The sequence below is a fragment of the Zea mays genome, chromosome 1 (genome assembly GCF_902167145.1).
Source record: "Zea mays cultivar B73 chromosome 1, Zm-B73-REFERENCE-NAM-5.0, whole genome shotgun sequence".
Lineage (NCBI taxonomy): Eukaryota > Viridiplantae > Streptophyta > Magnoliopsida > Poales > Poaceae > Zea > Zea mays.
The window spans coordinates 160,863,393-160,880,938 of NC_050096.1; the positions used below are offsets into that span (position 1 = coordinate 160,863,393).

At 42.9% G+C, this 17,546-nt stretch overlaps 2 protein-coding genes across 4 annotated transcripts; one reads left to right on the forward strand and one right to left on the reverse strand.

Moving 5' to 3' along the window:
• The first annotated feature begins 560 nt into the window (after window positions 1-560).
• On the forward strand, window positions 561-15,012 carry LOC100191891 (uncharacterized). Of its 3 annotated transcripts, none has more exons than XM_008674939.3 (17): window positions 561-852; window positions 947-1,023; window positions 1,666-1,731; window positions 1,863-1,934; window positions 7,461-7,533; window positions 7,828-7,865; window positions 7,953-8,063; window positions 11,929-12,048; window positions 12,150-12,230; window positions 12,325-12,393; window positions 12,505-12,582; window positions 12,693-12,857; window positions 13,557-13,664; window positions 13,756-13,824; window positions 13,908-13,970; window positions 14,055-14,173; window positions 14,268-15,012. In XM_008674939.3, exons 1-17 carry the CDS (start codon window positions 819-821, stop codon window positions 14,752-14,754), a joined length of 1,830 nt encoding a protein of 609 aa, XP_008673161.1. In that variant the 5' UTR covers window positions 561-818; the 3' UTR covers window positions 14,755-15,012. The 3 variants fall into 3 exon arrangements, with proteins under 3 accessions (XP_008673161.1, XP_008673214.1, NP_001130787.1); XM_008674992.2 differs by having other exon boundaries at window positions 14,274-15,012; NM_001137315.1 differs by having other exon boundaries at window positions 639-852; window positions 14,061-14,173; window positions 14,274-15,000.
• LOC109943454 (uncharacterized) lies at window positions 2,981-7,054 on the reverse strand. The gene is made up of 2 exons (XM_020546504.2): window positions 5,502-7,054; window positions 2,981-5,337 (listed from the first exon to the last, which is right to left on the reverse strand). The coding sequence occupies exons 1-2, from the start codon at window positions 6,262-6,264 to the stop codon at window positions 5,294-5,296; spliced, it is 807 nt and encodes a 268-aa protein (XP_020402093.1). The 5' UTR covers window positions 6,265-7,054; the 3' UTR covers window positions 2,981-5,293.
• Window positions 15,013-17,546: the final 2,534 nt, after the last annotated feature.

Consider the following 17,546-nt stretch of genomic DNA (forward strand, 5'->3'; position numbering starts at 1 on the left):
TGAGAATCTGGCTGTGAGGAGAATCTGAGTATCATTACGATTATGTGTGGAGGAAGATAAAGTTATTCATAGGGCTCAGGATCTAGAAAGTGACAGATTCCTACTATTACAACGACTCAACCGATTATGTGTTTATGTTGATTTTGGATGGTTTTTACCCCCAACGAATTTTATAGAAGCTGTCAGCCGATTATGTGTTTATGTTGATTTTGGATGGTTTTTACCCCCAACGAATTTTATAGAAGCTGTCAGAAAAGCTGAGCGTTTGGCAGTCCGCGGCAGCTTTTGGTGGCCAGAAGCTGCCAGAAGCCGAAACAAACAGGCCCTATATATTTTGGATGATGAATGACTTGAAAGTGCTATCAAAACTGTATATGTATGCCATTATCTTAGTGTTTGACAAACCAGCGCGCGTTATCCGCTAGTATTTTAAAATATCGAACAATTTTAAGAAAAAGCTACCTCCCTCGTAATCAAATGGCCCAGCTCGTTTGCGTTAACTGGGCCGCCCTAGCAAATGGTATATGACAGGTCGGGCCCAGTGCTTCATAAAAGCACATTTGCTCACCCAAAGAGAGAGAAAGAGGTGATATTGATAAGACGGGAAAATACCCTAGGCTCTCGCCAGTCTCCGGTGCGGCTCAACACCGACCGAACCCGTGAAAAATTCGTTCTCCTTTCGATCCGTTTGGCGGGGGGCTCGGCCGGATCCGACCGGAGGGGCGCCGCCGATCCATCCGGTCGCAGCCGCGTCTGATTTGGTGCGGATTTTGGCGAGATACCCCGCTCCTAGCTCCGCTGTTTCAAGGATAACAAAGATGGCGTCGCCGCGGGGCGGGTTCGATGAGCAAGGTCAGTGTTTATCGAGGGACGTCGTTTTTTGATGGTTAGGGATAATTTTATGCCAGTGACCACGGTTTTTTGTGTGCTGTGTGGCTATGCGCAGATCGCCGGACGGAGAAGGGCACCGAGGTGTTCGTCGGCGGGCTGCCGCGGTCGGCCACGGAAAGCACGCTCCGAGAGGTTGGTTTGCTGCTTATGTTTCTTCCAGTCTGTAGTTTGCCCACAGGTAGAAGACTGATTCTGTGCACGGACGGTTTGTAGTTGGTTACCTTGATGGCGTTGAAAACTTTAGACATGCAGGGTTTTGAATGAGACCTGTATTTGTTGCATTTGGGTGGGTTGCAAAAGTTGTGTCTAACGGAGAGTTAGATGTGTACCTGCCACGGAGCTGGTGCCCTTGCGGATTCTGCAGTCAGACATCATTTGTCGCCTGATAACTGCCTTTTTTACTCAAACAAAGTAAAGTAAAAGGGAAGGATGGGTTTACATTTCTTCTGTAATGCAAATGAGAACAGCTGAACTGAAAAAAATCTATTCAGTTGTGCCTTTGACCCTCCCGTTTATTCTGTACCTTTCTTTTATGTGGAATAGTAGTATATCTACTAATAAGCCAAGTGTGCATGATGTGAAGATTAGAATATTTAATTAGATTCGTATTTCAGCGTTGAACTACATATTTAGAATGCTGCTATCCATCTTGTTTGTTCTCTTCTGTCTGAAGCAGTGAAGTTAGAACCAATGGTTCATGTGTACAGCAAGTTTTCTAGCATTTTCTTTGTTGTGGCAAAGTGGCAGTGACATTGACTTGTATAGCATTAACAGATATTTTCTTCATGCGGAGAGATTATTGACGCGCGCATAATGAAAGATCAGAGTGGTCACTCAAAGGTCTGGTGCAAGCGTAAAATTTAGACATCGCAGTATATGATTGCAGTCTCTTACACATCCATTTTTCCCCACTTTGTCATGAAACATCGAAATACTTCTAAAGTCATTTTTCTTTCATGAAATCCTTTCAGGGATATGGTTTTGTGCGGTTTGCAAAGAGGGATTATGCTAATACTGCCAAAAGGCAAAAGAATGGTATTGAGGTAAGAACACTTTAACTTGTTCTAATACTGCTTACAAATCTCCCTTAGTCACCTGTGTTCTAGCAGTGCTTAACTTGTGCTAACATGTACCATTCTGCCATTACATTTAACCATTTTTTTCCTGTGTCTAGTTCCACATCTATATGTAGTAACGTTTTCTTTTCTGTTGTTAATATTTTGTTATATGCACCAGTATCATAATGTTGCCTGCATCAATTGCTTCCTGCTTTCTTCATATTTCTGTTTATCACAAGTTTGTTTTATTTTATTCCTTTTCTATAGACCTTGAGTCCAGACTCCAGAGTGAGATCTGAGATGGTAGTGTGCCTTTTCATTATAACAGATACAAAGAATAGCACTGTGTCTCATTTATGTGTAACTAACCTTGATTAGATGAGATAATAGCCCCCTTGGGTACTGTAGCATATATATAGGCAGACCATAATATATGGGCCTTAATGGGCCTTAACACCCCCTGTCAAACTCAAGGCGGAAGTGGAGGATTTGAAGCATTGAGTTTGATTAGATGAAACTGATGTTGTGCCTTAGTTTGTGCTTTTGTGAAGAAATCCGCAAGCTGTAATTCTGAGGGCACATATTGAAGATCAATGGTCTTCTGGTGACAATGAGATCTAGTGAATGAGACATCAACACCAATGTGTTTTGTGAGTTCACGCTTCACTGGATCATGACAAATTTGTATAGCTCCAGTATTGTCACAACGAAGAAGTGTAGGCGAGTCACAAGAAACGCCTAGATCAGCCAAGAGCCAACGAATCCAGATAATCTCAGCAGTAGTAGTAGCCAGGGCTCGAAGTTCTGCTTCAGTACTAGATCTAGATACAGCGGCTTGCTTCTTGGATTTCCAAGCAACAGGGGATGATCCAAGAAGAATACAGTAACCAGTGATGGAGCGACGAACTGTAGGATCACTGGCCCAGGTAGCATCAGAGTAAGCATGAAGCTGAAGTGGAGAATTTGAGTCATAAAATAAACATTGTGTTTTTGTCCCCCGTAAATATCTAAGCACACGAAGTAAGTGCCCATAATGAACTGATGTAGGAGCAGAGACAAACTGACTCAAGATCTGAACCGCATGAGCAATATCTGGCCTGGTGACAGTAAGGTAAACCAAGCTGCCAACAAGATGTCTATATCGAGATGGATCTTCCAAAGGTGTCCCATCAGTCGAATGAAGAGATAAGTGAAGATCCATAGGTGTGGCAACACTACGAGTATCACTAAGACCAGAACGATCAAGAAGGTCTTGTATGTACTTAGCCTGAGAAAGATAAATACCATCTTGAGTCTGCAAAACCTCAATGCCCAAGAAATAACTGAGTGCCCCCAAGTCAGACATTTGAAATTCCTTACTCAGAGACGACTTCACATGAGCAATATGGTCTGGATCATCGCCTGTAATCAACATGTCATCAACATATAGTAATAGCAACGTGCGTCCTCGTGAAGAAACATGAATGAACAATGCAGGATCATGATCACTAGAATAGAAACCACAAGCCTTGATGACAGAAACAAATCTCTCAAACCAAGCACGAGGAGCTTGTTTGAGACCATACAAGGCTCGACGGAGACGACATACATGCCCTGATGGAACTTCTATCCCAGGAGGTGGATACATATAGACTTCCTCGTGTAAATCACCATGAAGAAAAGCATTTTTGACATCCATCTGAGAGATAGTCCAAGAAGATGAGGCTGCAACAGCAAGTAAGGCTCGGACAGTAGTCAGATGGGCCACAGGTGCAAAAGTCTCATCATAATCAATACCCTGTGTCTGTTGAAAACCTCTGGCGACAAGACGAGCTTTATATCGCTCAATAGACCCATCAGATTTGGTTTTAACCTTGAAGACCCATTTGCACGTGATAGGTACCGCACCAGCAGGTAACGGAACAACATCCCATGTACACGTGCGATGAAGGGCATTTAATTCATCAGTCATAGCAAGCTGCCACTCAGGTATACCAGAAGCCTCTTTATAAGATGATGGTTCAGCAATGACTGCCCCAACACGGGAAAACCCATAACGGTCTGGAGCTGCAATAGTGCCACGATCACGAAGATGATATCCCTGATTAAAAACAACATGAGAGTCATCATTGTTAGTACAAGTATCAACAACAGGATCATCATCAGGACTGGTCGTGGGAGTAGAGCGAGGACGACGAATGTAAGTCTGAGTGACAGGTGGTTTGGAAGAGTAAGACTGAGAGGGTGTGGAAGTGGAAGGTGGTGTGATGGGAATAAGGACATCTGGGGTAGAAACAGTAGGTGGTGATACTGATGAAGTTTCAGAAATGGGAGGAAGGCTCATGAAGGAGGTAGACTCTGTGGAATAAAACGAAGAATGAGTGGAAGAATTGTAAAAGAAGGGACGATTTTCGTTGAAACTCACATCTCGAGAAATGCGCATGCGACGAGAAGATGAATCATAACATCGATAGCCTTTATGTTCAGGGCTGTATCCAAGAAAAACACACTCAACAGATTGAGCAGTCAATTTAGTACGTTCACGAGGTGATAATAGGACATAACACATACATCCAAAAACTCGAAGGTGGTCATATCGTGGAGGAGTTCCGAAAAGAACTTCACCAGGTGTTTTGCCAGAGAGTTTGGATGACGGTTGTCTATTGATGAGATAAACCGCAGTAGAAACTGCTTCACCCCAAAACTGTGAAGGGACAAAAGAAGATATCAACAAAGTGCGAGCAGTTTCTATAATGTGACGATGTTTGCGTTCAGCCACACCGTTATGTGCATGAGCACCAGGGCAAGAAAGTTGAGCAAGAGTACCCTCTGAAGTCAAAAACTGGCGAAAATTATCAGATAAATATTCACCACCCGAATCAGAACGAAAGATTTTAATGTGAGTGGAAAATTGAGTGTGAATCATACGAGCAAAGGTTTTATAAATAGAAATCAGCTCAGAGCGGCGTTTCATAAAATAAATCCAAGTGTAGCGAGAATGATCATCAATAAAAATGACATAATATTTATATCCACCTTTTGACACAAAAGGTGCAGGACCCCAAATATCAGAGTGAACCAAATCAAAGGGTTTAACAGAATGAGAATTACTAGTAAAATATGGAAGTTGTATTTGTTTTCCAAGATGACAACCCTTACAATGAAAATCAGACTCAACCGAAGTATGACCTAAGCAACCTGACTTTATTAGTGTAGACAATCTAGATCCACACAAATGACCTAGACGATGATGCCACTGGGCAAAAGACGCAACAGAAGCAAGGGTAGCTGAAAGCATATGCGCTGGAGATGTAGCCAAAGAAGGAAGCCGCAAAGAGTCCAAGATGTAGAGGCGAGGAGCAGCTCTACGGCGACGGCCAGTCCCAATCACTTCCCCTGTGCGAAGGTCCTGTACAAAACAAGATGAGTCATCAAATCTGACAAAGCAATTATGATCCGTAATTTGGCCTACGGAAAGAAGATCCATAGATAGCTCAGGGACGAAGAAAATATTAGGTACTGTAAAGTGTGGATCTGAAAGAGAACCCTTATGAGTAATGTGGCATACAGTACCATCAGCTGTCTGCACTGAAGCACCATCTGTGACAGGTGTAGTAGAAGCCAACTTTGACTGATCAGATGTGACATGAAAGGAAGCTCCTGAATCAAGTACCCAGGCCGACTCTGAAGTACAGGCGGACGAAGTGGCAGCAACAGCAACTGAGCCTCTATTAGATGGTCCTTGACCACGACCGCGAGCAGCACGTCGTGCACGGAAATCAGTCAACTTATCAGGGAACTTGACAAAGCAAAGCTCAGATCGATGATTGGTCTTGCCACAATGATCACAAGGCTTAAAAATATTCTTAGGTTTCTGGGCAGCAGCCAACACACTGTGAGGATTACCACCAGTAGAGGACAGAGAATGAAGACGAGTCTCTTCAGCAAGTAAATCAGACAACGCCTTAGCCATTATGAGAGTGTCAGAACCCTGAAGTAAACGAGCACGAAGAGAATCAAACTCGGTCCGAACGCCCATAACAAATCTGTAAGTGAAGAACTTCTCAATAAACTGATGAGCAGGACACGGATCAGCAGTACAGGCTGGCACCATAGATGTCAAAGCACTCATCAGACGATCAAAGGCTGAGTAGTACTCATCAATGCTCATATCATTTTGCTCAATAACATGTGTCTGTTGCATGAGAGTGTGTGATAGAGCACCACTGTCCTGAACAAAACGCTCCTTCAAATGAGACCAGATGGCTTTGGCAGTTTTAAATTTAGACAAACTCATAATCATAGACGGTTTGACGCTGTTCACCATAGCAGCCATCACTTTACCATCATTAAGCTGCCATGTTTTGATATCAGCAGCATTGCGACGATCATCCGCAAGTATGGGTGCCGCACCAGTCAAATGAAAGAGTAATCCATGTCCTCTGAGTGCAGTCTCAACACAGAAAGCCCATTCCGGATAATTGTGTCAATCAAGAGTGATATTGACCACGATAGCATTTGTCGTCATGTTGAATTCAATGAAAAACAGGAAGAACAGGAGACTGGAAACCAAGCAAACCAGAGGAACCGCAGCTGACAGCAGTCCGAGTTGGACGAGTTGACGAAGGTCTTGGTCGCAGAAGCCGAGTTGATCAGTCAGCCCGCAATGGCAGCCACCGGCGCACGGCGCAGATGGCGACGAGGCAGGGTGCAGTTGACGGCGACGCAGATCCGGATCCGCAGACTGTTGAGCAGCCTGGCGCAGCACTGCTGGGAACAGCAGCCTGGCGCAGCACTGCTGGGAACTGCGCCCTGGCGCAGCAGGCACGGCGGACAGCAGCGGACAGCAGTGGACAGCACTGCTGGGAACTGCGCCCTGGCGCAGCAGGCACGGCGACCAGGGGCGGACAGCAGTGGACAGCGGCGGCCAGGAAGGGTAGATCCGCGACGGCGGATGGGCAGCAGCCAGGATCCGCGAGGATGGCCGCGGAACTGGACGAGATCCGCGACGGCGGATGGGCAGCGGCGCAGATCTGGACGAGGGCGGCGCAGACGAGCTCGCAGTCCAGCGAACGGGCGGCGGCCGGATCTGGGCAGCGGCGGCCGGATCTGGGCAGCGGCGGCGCGGATCTGGGCAGCGGCGGCGGCCGGATCTGGGTGGCGGCGGCGGCCGGATCTGGACGGCGGCGGCGGCCGGATCTGGGCAGCGGCGGCCGGATCTGGGCGGCGGCGGGCGGGATCCGCGCAGATGAGGCCGCAGGCGGTAGGGCCGCGACGGCGGCCGGAAGGAGAGATGGTGGCTGGAAAAAAAATTCTAAGAAACCCTAATCGTGACCTTCTCTGATACCATGTAACTAACCTTGATTAGATGAGATAATAGCCCCCTTGGGTACTGTAGCATATATATTGGCAGACCATAATATATGGGCCTTAACATTATGAAACCTGACATTCAATATATATATATATATACATATGTGTGTGTATATATATATATGTATATATATATATATGCTGTTGGTTCTTTACCAGGTTCAAGGAAAGAGGCTTGTGGTTGAGCTTTCAATGGATCAAGATACAGTTTTCTTTGGAAATCTTTGCAAAGGTAAACTCCACTCATGGTGAAAATCAAGAATCACAATGCAGTAAATTTCCCCAAAAGAAAAACACACGCCAATATATTGGATGAATTAATTGTTAATATCAATGTCATGTCAATGGCAAGAAAAATATGCAATACCTGTTCATTGTCTTAGACAACCCAATGTAGCAGTGCCAGAACTCTTGTCTGCGTCTTGATAGCATGTTGATCTGCAGAACTTTGTTGTGAAAATACACAGAAAATAAAAATTGTCATCTAAGTGCTGATAATGTCTGCTTTCCCTTATTGTTTTGCCAGAGTGGACTTTAGAAGAATTTGAAGAATTGATTCACAAGGTAGAACCTTGACATACCTATCAATCATATATTTCTTTTATATATTCTTCTCAAAATAATTTCACTTGGACACACATACTTTGCCAGGCATTCAAAGATGTTGTTTCGGTTGACCTTGCAATGGCGTCAAATCTTGGTTCTTCAAACAAGAAGAATATCAATCGAGGCTTTGGATTTGTGAGATTTTCTTCTCATGCAGTAAGTCTTTCCCTCACTGGTGGACAAAAGTTTTCTTTCTTAGTACATTCTGCATTTTTCATTAATTTAAATATTGTTTTATGATATTCAGATTTCCTTTCTCATATTTTGTTCATTTTATCCTTATTGGCTTAAGTTTCCCTTTTGCAAAGGCTTTGTAGTTTTTGTATAGTTGACCATAGCTCTGTCAACTGGTTTATCTTGCAGGTATTGGCCAAATATTATTGCCTCTTGTTTTCTTTTTCAGTTTAATTGGATAAAACAACCTTATACAAATATCAAGATATGTGCAAAATTACCTTACCCTACTGTCCTTTCTAGTAGGAAAAGAAGCACATATGCCATTTGTCTCATGCATTATCAAGTGACGATATATCCTTAATGCCCCTATGTCCTAATAAAAATATGGAGCCAAATGATGAATCGGCACCAAATTATCAAAATACCTTATGATCTGCTGAAAAACTATGGAATTCACATCTTTGACTTCAATGACTTGTATACTTTGACATTGATTTTGGATTTCTATGGCAAAATACTTTATGATCAGCTGGCAAGCTAAGGAATTCACATCCCTGATTTGTATACTTGACATTGATTTTGGATTTACATGGCAACATAATTTCTCCATCTCTTATGTCATAAATGACTGACTAATGTTGCAAAGAATGGATTTTAATTGTTACCGTTTTCACATGAAAATTCCCTGTTGCATTGTGGGTACTTTTGAAGAAGCCACAGACATTGAAGAATCCTTTGTTCAACACAGTTATAGAGAAAAAATTGGTACGCCATATAGGAAAGGGACATGGCAGAATTTTCACCTTAGTCATATCTTGTATCTTTGATCTGCTCTTCATATTTACATTTATATCCATGGTTGAAGTTCATTATAAAGTGTACGAGGATGAAATAATGACCACTGGCCAGTGTTTGTCTGAAATGAATTCCCAATCTTTCTAGTTCACTGGGTGGTGCTATATCTGATGAAACAGTCTGGAAGGATGATGATTGGTTAGCCAAGCCAAAGGTTACTTGCATGCGTGCCTTTTCTGATCTGCAACATTCACAATCTGTACTGTGTACTCCATGCCCACTAGTATTTAACTACATGAAATCACCGGCATTTGTCATCATTTATCTGGATGACCTTTGTTCTATAGAGACCTGTGAGAACCACATAATGCCATAGAGGTAATGTCGTTCCAGAGTTTAGCCAGAGTTTTTAGCAACAGCAAAACCCAAAACCCATATGTAGGATATTTAGAAACACGGATGGGGAAATCAACATATATTTTATTAATCATCTACTTCCATGTGATGTAGAAGTTCCCTTGCAGTTCCTCTCTCTCTCTCTCTCAGACCAAGAGTCAAATAAGAGCTTACAACAAATTAATGGTTGCAATGAAGTTTAACAGTTCAGTTATGAAGGCCTGAAGATTACTGTTGATTGAAGCAACACTGTTACTTGACAGCTTCTTCTGTTGCTTGTGTTTGCGCTCCATTAAAATTTGGCATTCTTTGACTTGCCTATATATTTCTTTAATTCAAGTAAAAGTAGACTATATGCCCCCTCGTTGAACAGATAAGATGACTGCATATCGTTTTATTAAGAAGAAAGGTCTGAAACAGGAAGAAATCCCAAACCACATTCACACCCACAACACTCTAGAAGACTAGAACATACTTTTTCTCTCTCGAAAACACAGGAGAGCTGCGCTTCATTATTTAAGAAGCAGCAAACAAGGTCCCAAAATGGGCCAGCACAAAGGGTGGCACTTTACAGTAGCCAGCACCTGACATAGACAAACTTATCCATAAAAACACGTCACAGCACTCAAACACCTAAATCAGGCCCATATCCCGGCTAACTCAGTAGCCCCAGCAAGGGCCAATTCCTGGCATCCTCTCCGATATCTCGCAGCACCTGGGACACATCCGCCACGCCTTCTTCGAAGATAGTAATTGCGATGTTTCCACAACCACCAAGCCACTAAAATCACCACAGAATTGAACTCATTTCCCTGCGGTTTGGGGACTCTTCTCTCTGCTTGATTCCACCAATCCTGAAAATTGACCTCCCTGGGCATTGGGCTAAGGTGCTGTAAGTTGATTAGAGAAAGAACTTGAAACCAGACCTGTCTACCAAACGCACAGGCCACCAACAAATGCTGAACTGTTTCCTCTTTCTGATCACATAACAGGCAAAGTTCAAGATGCTCAAGTCCTCTTCTAGCAAGCCAGTCCACAGTCCAGCACCTATTGAGGCTCGCAAGCCAAATGAAAAACTTACATTTCGGAGGGCCCCAGGTTTTCCAAACCCTTTTAGCCGGTTTAAAGGCTACTGACCCTACGAAGAACCTTTCATATGCTGACTTGGAAGAGTAGCACCTGGAAGCAGAAGGGGTCCAAAGATGCACGTCTTGTACACCCGGAGCCAAATTGAACTCATTTAGGATGACCTAGAGCTGTAGAAATTCCATCTACGTTTGAGCATTACTGCACCTCTTATATGTCTGACACCAACAACCATTGTTCATAGTGTCCTGTACTGTTTGTATCTGCTGAACCTTACTGGGGATGAGCTTGATAAGAGAGGGTGCCAAGACCGACAAGGATTGCCCATGGAGCCACCTGCCATACCAAAACGTGCTGCTAGCACCATCTCCCACCGCAGTTACAAGCGAAGCAGTGAACATAGCAAGACCAGAACATACTGAAAAGAAAGACCAAAAGCAACATGACCAAAACTACCACACTATTGCCTGTGCCCCTCCTAAAGGTCTCCCAATAAGCTTCAGGAGGCCCTTTGCTCTAGCTGAGTACCAAAGGATGCACTCATAAGTTACAGCTTGCAACACCGTTGTAAGGCTTGGAGTAGAGCCGTTAAAAACACAGTTGTCCTGTCCCAAGCCACCAATATTGCCAGTGAATTGAACCCCTTCTGTAGTCCATTGTTACCTCTTTAACTGCCTGGTAGGCTGGTACCACTAGCTTGAGAATCTATGGGTTGATGGTTGGGCTGCAATGGAGACAAAAGCAATTTTCTGCAACCTGCAAAATGGTGAACTAGATTTTCCAGGCGAAAACACATGAAATCAATAGGTGCTGTGTGGTCTTCTCTTCTTCATCAGAAGGGGCAAGCAGCTGGGTGGGAAGTCCTCTTTTAGTGATCCGGTCCGCATTTCAAGAACGGTTCTTTACTGCAAGCCAAATGGAGAGCTTGCAGCAAAGAGGAGCCCAGGACTTCCAAATTCGTTTCCATGGAGCAAAGCGGATGGAACTAAGGAAAAAGGTATTGTAGGCCGACTTTGCTAGAGTAAGAATCGTTCCTAGTAAGCCTCCAAACAAGCTGATCAGCATCATTCTGCTTCAGCGAGAAACCTTCCATCAAGTCTCATAAGCGGAGATATTATGTAAGAACCTGGACAGAGAGCTCCTCTTATGTCAGCTACCCAACGATGGGGGTACATCACTTGATGATCCTCTTGAATTCCCTAGTTGATCATTTTTCAGTTTATTGCCAAATCTAGCTGTGTTCTTGTGGCTGTGAAATTATATCTCCCATGCTGATACTTGATTCCCTTATCTTTGCTTCATTACTACACCACAGTAATTTGGATCTGCCATTATGTTACTATGTAACTCTCATTTGATATCAATCACAGCTGCCACATACAAAATACAAGTATGTTTATCTAGATAAGATCTTGATTCATCAATCACCACTGATCTGAGTTTTCGCCACTGCGATGCGAGGAAAAGACAGATATCTAATAACATCTTGGTGAAGATGTTCTTAGGTCCTTTGCTTTCTCTTCAAGTCAGCTTCCTTTGATTTCATTCCTCAAACTATCAATCACAGGCTGCAGCACGTGTAATCCGCATCGGTTCAAGAACAGATTTCATGCTTGGTGATATTTTGCATCCTGCGATAAATTGGGCTGATAAAGAGTCTCATCTGGATCCTGATGAAATGGCCAAGGTAATGTAGAAAAAAGGAAACATTTTTGCCTCGATACAATTTACAAATATAGTCATCTTCTGTTAGAACTTTTGATCGTGATGTCTGTTGTGTACACTCAGATGAAGTCTGCTTTTATTGGTAACCTGCCAGAAGATGTTAATGAGGAGTACTTGAGAAAGCTTTTTGGACAGTTCGGTGAGGTTGGTGCACCAAGATTTTTGTCACATTTTTTTGCAATTTCTACTAACCAATATTACATGCAATGTTGAGCAACTATGACAAATGTGCAAACAGGTAGTACGGGTTGCTATCTCAAGAAAAGGACAATGTCCAGTTGCTTTTGTTCACTTCGCCAAACGTTCAGTAAGTGTTTATCCTGAAGAGTATGTTTTTTTGCACTTAATTTGCTTGGATATTCTTTAAACAGCTGTTTTGCATTGATTGCTGTAAAAAACTATATGTTATCAATTACAGGAGCTTGAGAATGCTATAGAAGAAATGGATGGTAAAACGGTGAGAGGACCTGGTCGAGGGCCGTCTTTCAAGATCCAGGCATGAATAAGAACTTTATCTGCTTGGGATTCTCACTAGCTTCTTGCTCTGCTTATTTGATCTTTCTATTTTGGATTTGACAAATTAATCTCATGTTTTTTTCCCAATAGGTGTCAGTTGCTCGACCTACGGCAGACAACGACAAGAAGCGATCTCGTGAAGAAGTGAGAACTAGAAGATCAAATGCATCAGGAGATAGGCGAGATTATTCTCATGGAAGATATGGACACGATTCACTTGATCGTCAAGTGAAAGCTCCAAGATTATCTAATTATGTATGTATGATAATCAACATGGTGTTAATTATTTTGGTTTCTTTATTTTTCTTCCTTCTAATGTAAAAAACTAACAAGTGAGTTTTGAGTAAAGGTGAACTTCCTATAATTCAATCTGAAATGACTTGATCTACTAAGCCTTGAAATCTTCAACTTAGCTAGCCAGTGACTCAGTAGAGCTTTGGTTCACTTGTTATACGTCACCTTCATTTTGTGGATGCTATATTTGTTTTGAAAGTGAACTGCACATCAATCTGCTACCTCTAGGTGGTCTTATGATCTATTTGTATGATAATGGATTTAGCTTTGTGTCTGTAAATGCCTATTATATTTGTCTTCTCTGTACAAATATAACATGTAGACATCAGATTCTGTACTGCTCAACTCTGACTTTGAAGGCTAGAAGTGCAATTATTTTACTGGAAGCTCTCATGTGGGTAGGTTAAATAGGCTAGAAGCACAACTATTTCCGGTTTTTGTAGCTTGGCTTCTTGCTTATTTATGTTATGATTGCAAAAACCGAGCATTAGATATTCCAGCATTGACCAGCCGAATTAGCAGTTTTCTACTATTTGAATATATGTTTTTTTGTAAGTATGCTTAGTTGAATGGAATAATTTTTATATTGCAGCAAAGAGAAAGGATGGTGTGTTTTTTCATGTTTGTGACAATGTTTTCTGCGTGTTTCTCTCTTATTAGGTGGCCGATGCTGCTGACCCCTATGAATCAGCTGTTAATTCATTACCTTCAGCTGTCAAGGAAGTCTTGCTTCGAATTCTACGTCTAAGAATTGGTACTCGATATGATGTAAGTGATTTGTACAGGAATGTTTCCATTTGTTCCCTTTTAACGTATGAACCATGAAGCATGGTGTTCTTTTCCATCTTCCTTTCTCCAGATTGATATCCATTGTGTTAAAAGCCTTGATGAGCTTCCTGAGTCATCTGCTCTTGCTGTCCTTAATCAGGTATCCAGTTGTTTTACATAAATGATTTCTGAGCCCTTACCTGAACTATGTTATCATTAGTCCTCACCAAGAAGCACATGTAGTTTTTGATATCAGGTGGAGACAAACACAACAAAGGAGATTATTTTGCATCGTTGGTTGCTAAGGTACTACCCCACTCAATATCTTCCACCTTTCCTTTTTACTCTTTTCTCCTTTCCTTTCCTTGAGTTTCTTGTTTTGACCTGCAGCACCAGGCTGAGACCTTTGGCTTAACACATGCATTACACGGTACCACTTATTTGTCAAGAAATCCGGAAATGCATAGCAAGCGATACCCACATGAAGATTATGATTTTGTGACACCCAGGTAGGCTTGCACTCACTCCCCTGTTCTGGCTGGCTTACTGTAAATGGTGCATGTGGTATGCAAGCTCGTATGGTAATCTACACTTTACTTGCAGGAGCAGTAGGTACGATTCGTCAGCCCATCATCCTTCAACATACTACGAAGACGATCCACCAGTGTCTGAGTCAAGGGTTAGAAGATATGCTGAAGAAAGGTCCACCATTGTAAGAAGCCCAGAACCACGTCCGCGATATGACGAAACAGACATAAGAATAAACCCAGAACCAAGATTACCATATGAATCAAGACACAACGCCGAAAAGCATCTCGATCGAAGATACATACAAGAGCATAGTTCAAATATTGAAAGACCAGCTGAAGAAGCTCTCCTTTCTAGGGAAAGGAGATTTCTGCCTGCTGCAGGGTACATGCCGAACCCAGGCGGCTCGGATTTCCGCTCCAGGTCGCCCGCCGAATATTCAGCACAACGCCAACAAATGAGGTTTGATCCATTCACAGGTGAACCTTACAAGTTTGATCCCTTCACAGGGGAGCCCATCAGGCCAGATCCGAACCAGCGCCGCTCAGGAAGCCTGTACTGATCAGATTAGTTGGAGCGATATGCCAGATAAGACCCTGAAACAAAGCTAGATCTGGATAACTCTTCTTCTTGTCTGCCAAGTGTCTCTGTGATTTTGCTTGTGGGCTACAGATCATGTACCCCGAGCACCATGTGTGATCCAGTCGGACTAATCATTTCGGCATTGAAAAGTCGGACTAACTTTTTTTGTGCCCATAACGCTACGTATTGTTTGGTAGATTAATTAAAAATTCATCCGGTGAAAAGCAATTTTCTGGTATTTTTCTGGAGGTGCAGTAGGCGTGGTAATGCAGAATTTCAACTGCTACGTACACTGCAAGCGCTGTTTTACCCGATTCGTCTTTACGTGTTGCCAAATGTTTCATTGACTTCATAGAACTGATTTCGACTACTTTGGATGCTGAGCAAGGGACCATGCCTTTCTCACATATACTCATCTGGAGAATGTCAAGCAAGACGGCCCATCTGGACACATGGCAAGAAGAGATAAACTAGCTAGCTGCCTCCCAATGATGCTACTACCTTCTCTTCGACTGCTTCAACGTTCACATGCCCCTCCCTTGCATGGCGTAGTAAACTGGGTTGCTTGAAAAAACGCCACTTCTAAGCGTATCAACGAAATTTCTTGCAAATTAACCAACCGTTGCAAGCGCCTGCAGGAATTTCGAGAGGAATCCTCAACCTCCGCGACCTTTGCGTGCTAAAGTTATTATAGTCCGTTCACCTTAAATTAAATCATGTCATTTCAGCATTGTCCCAAGTCAAGCTTCTCTAGTCTTAATCGAGTTTAAATGCATCGGTATCTACTACAATATCAATTCTGTTTAGTTAAATCCTCATGAAACATGACTAGACGGTGCATCCATGCAATTGAATTGAAGTCGCGGGAAGTATAAAAGCCCGGTCAAGGGGTAGAGAAATTTGACTTACACACACACACACACACAAAAAGAAAAAAAGAAAATAAAACAACACATTTTTTAATTGCATCCGTTAAGCAGTAGGGGTCGATGAATTATTGCAAGAAAATGTATGTCGCTGCAAGTCAGATCGGATGCTCCATCATTTCCATTGGATTAGGATTAGTGGGTACACGCAGCTGGCATTGCATTATGGTAGGGTAACCGTATCCATCATTGACCTACCGCCCAACTTGACAGTATATCCTCCTCCTCGTCACATACGGCCGGACTTCTCAGACTCATTCGTGAATCATACATGGCGGTTGTCTCCACAGTGCCATTCCAGAAAAAAAAATGCTAATCCCATGCATGGCACAGTTCACGTGCTATTATTGCACATAATTTTCGTAGCACTGTTCCCCTTTGAGAAAATCTCATACTCCCAATACCACATAACAGTACCAAAAAAAAGGATGTACACACACTGAAAAAAATGATAGAATTCAGGTCAATGATCTGAACACTATCCATAAAGAAATTATGTGCAAAAAAAAAAGAGAAACTATCCAGCATAACGAAAAAAAAGAGAAAGAAAGAAAGAAGAAGAAGGCATTTTGTCGTGGCACACAATTTAGCTGTGATCTGAACACTAGCCAATGCAACTTGCTGCAGCACTCATATACAGAGAAGAAAACAAAAGAAATTAATAAATAAAGTAAGCATATATCCAGAATTCCAGTTGATGCCACCAAGCAGAACATGCCCAACGAACTGGCCAAAATGATGATTGAGAGCTCACTGGCACTGCTGCTGATCGAGTCCTTCAAGGTACCCAAAACAAAAAAAAAGAGGGGCGCAAAGAGCTGGAAGAAAAGAAAGCATCAGCCCCACCCCCAATCATCAGGATGGGGAACACTGTGCATCATAAGTAAAGGCAACCAGCTAGCTGTGGCTGTGCCCTGCAGCAACCACTTACTCCTTGCATGGATATATGTCCTAGGCCCCAGAACCCTAGCAGAACGGTTCTCTGGGAAAGGAAATGGGTTGGTTATGCTGTCACCAGGGCTAACGCCTAACGGCCCCCCGCCGCCCACTCAACCAACATCACACACAGTACACAAGAGCCTCCTGATCTTGCCATGCACATCTTGAGCTTTACCATGGCGCTTGCCTGCCGAATGCTCTCTTCTGGCGCAAGATGTTCACGACATTGTATCCAAACAGCTGTCCTGACCAACTTGAAGCTAGATACGTACAATCCGGAATCCAGCTAGAGCGCTAGTCCTTATCCAAAAAGGTACAGTAGTGACAGCAAGCTAAGATGCTGAACTGCCGTGTGTGTGTGACTGTGTGTGTCTGTGAACAGAGGAATTAAGATAGCTGTTAGGGAGTAGCCATCTCCTACTGATCAATGAAGCCTTCACAAATAATCTGCACCCATTAACATTGGTCCTCGTGTGTTTTCGAGAAGTACGTATCACCGGCCGCAGATGACCGACATTTACACGCACACCGGCCGGAGAGCAGCAGCATTACATGCAACGAACAAGGCGGGTTTTGTTAGCATATACGTACTCATAATAATAACATAGTTTAAGACGATACGAACAGGCTAGCTGTTTGTTTTGGATTTTTTTAGCTTCTAATCAGACTGCCAAACGTCCAATTTTTTCCACGACCAGCTTTGGCGAAAATCGTTTGTAGTGAAAACAATCCAAAATCAATGTGAACATGGCCGAGTCGTTGAGATAATAGTAAACCATCACTTTCTACGTCATAAACTCTATGAGCTCTTTTATCCTCCTCTACACGTATTCTCCATAATACTCAATTTTTCACTGCAGCCACCTATAGTTAAAAGCTAATAAAAAAAGTTAAATCAAACAGATAC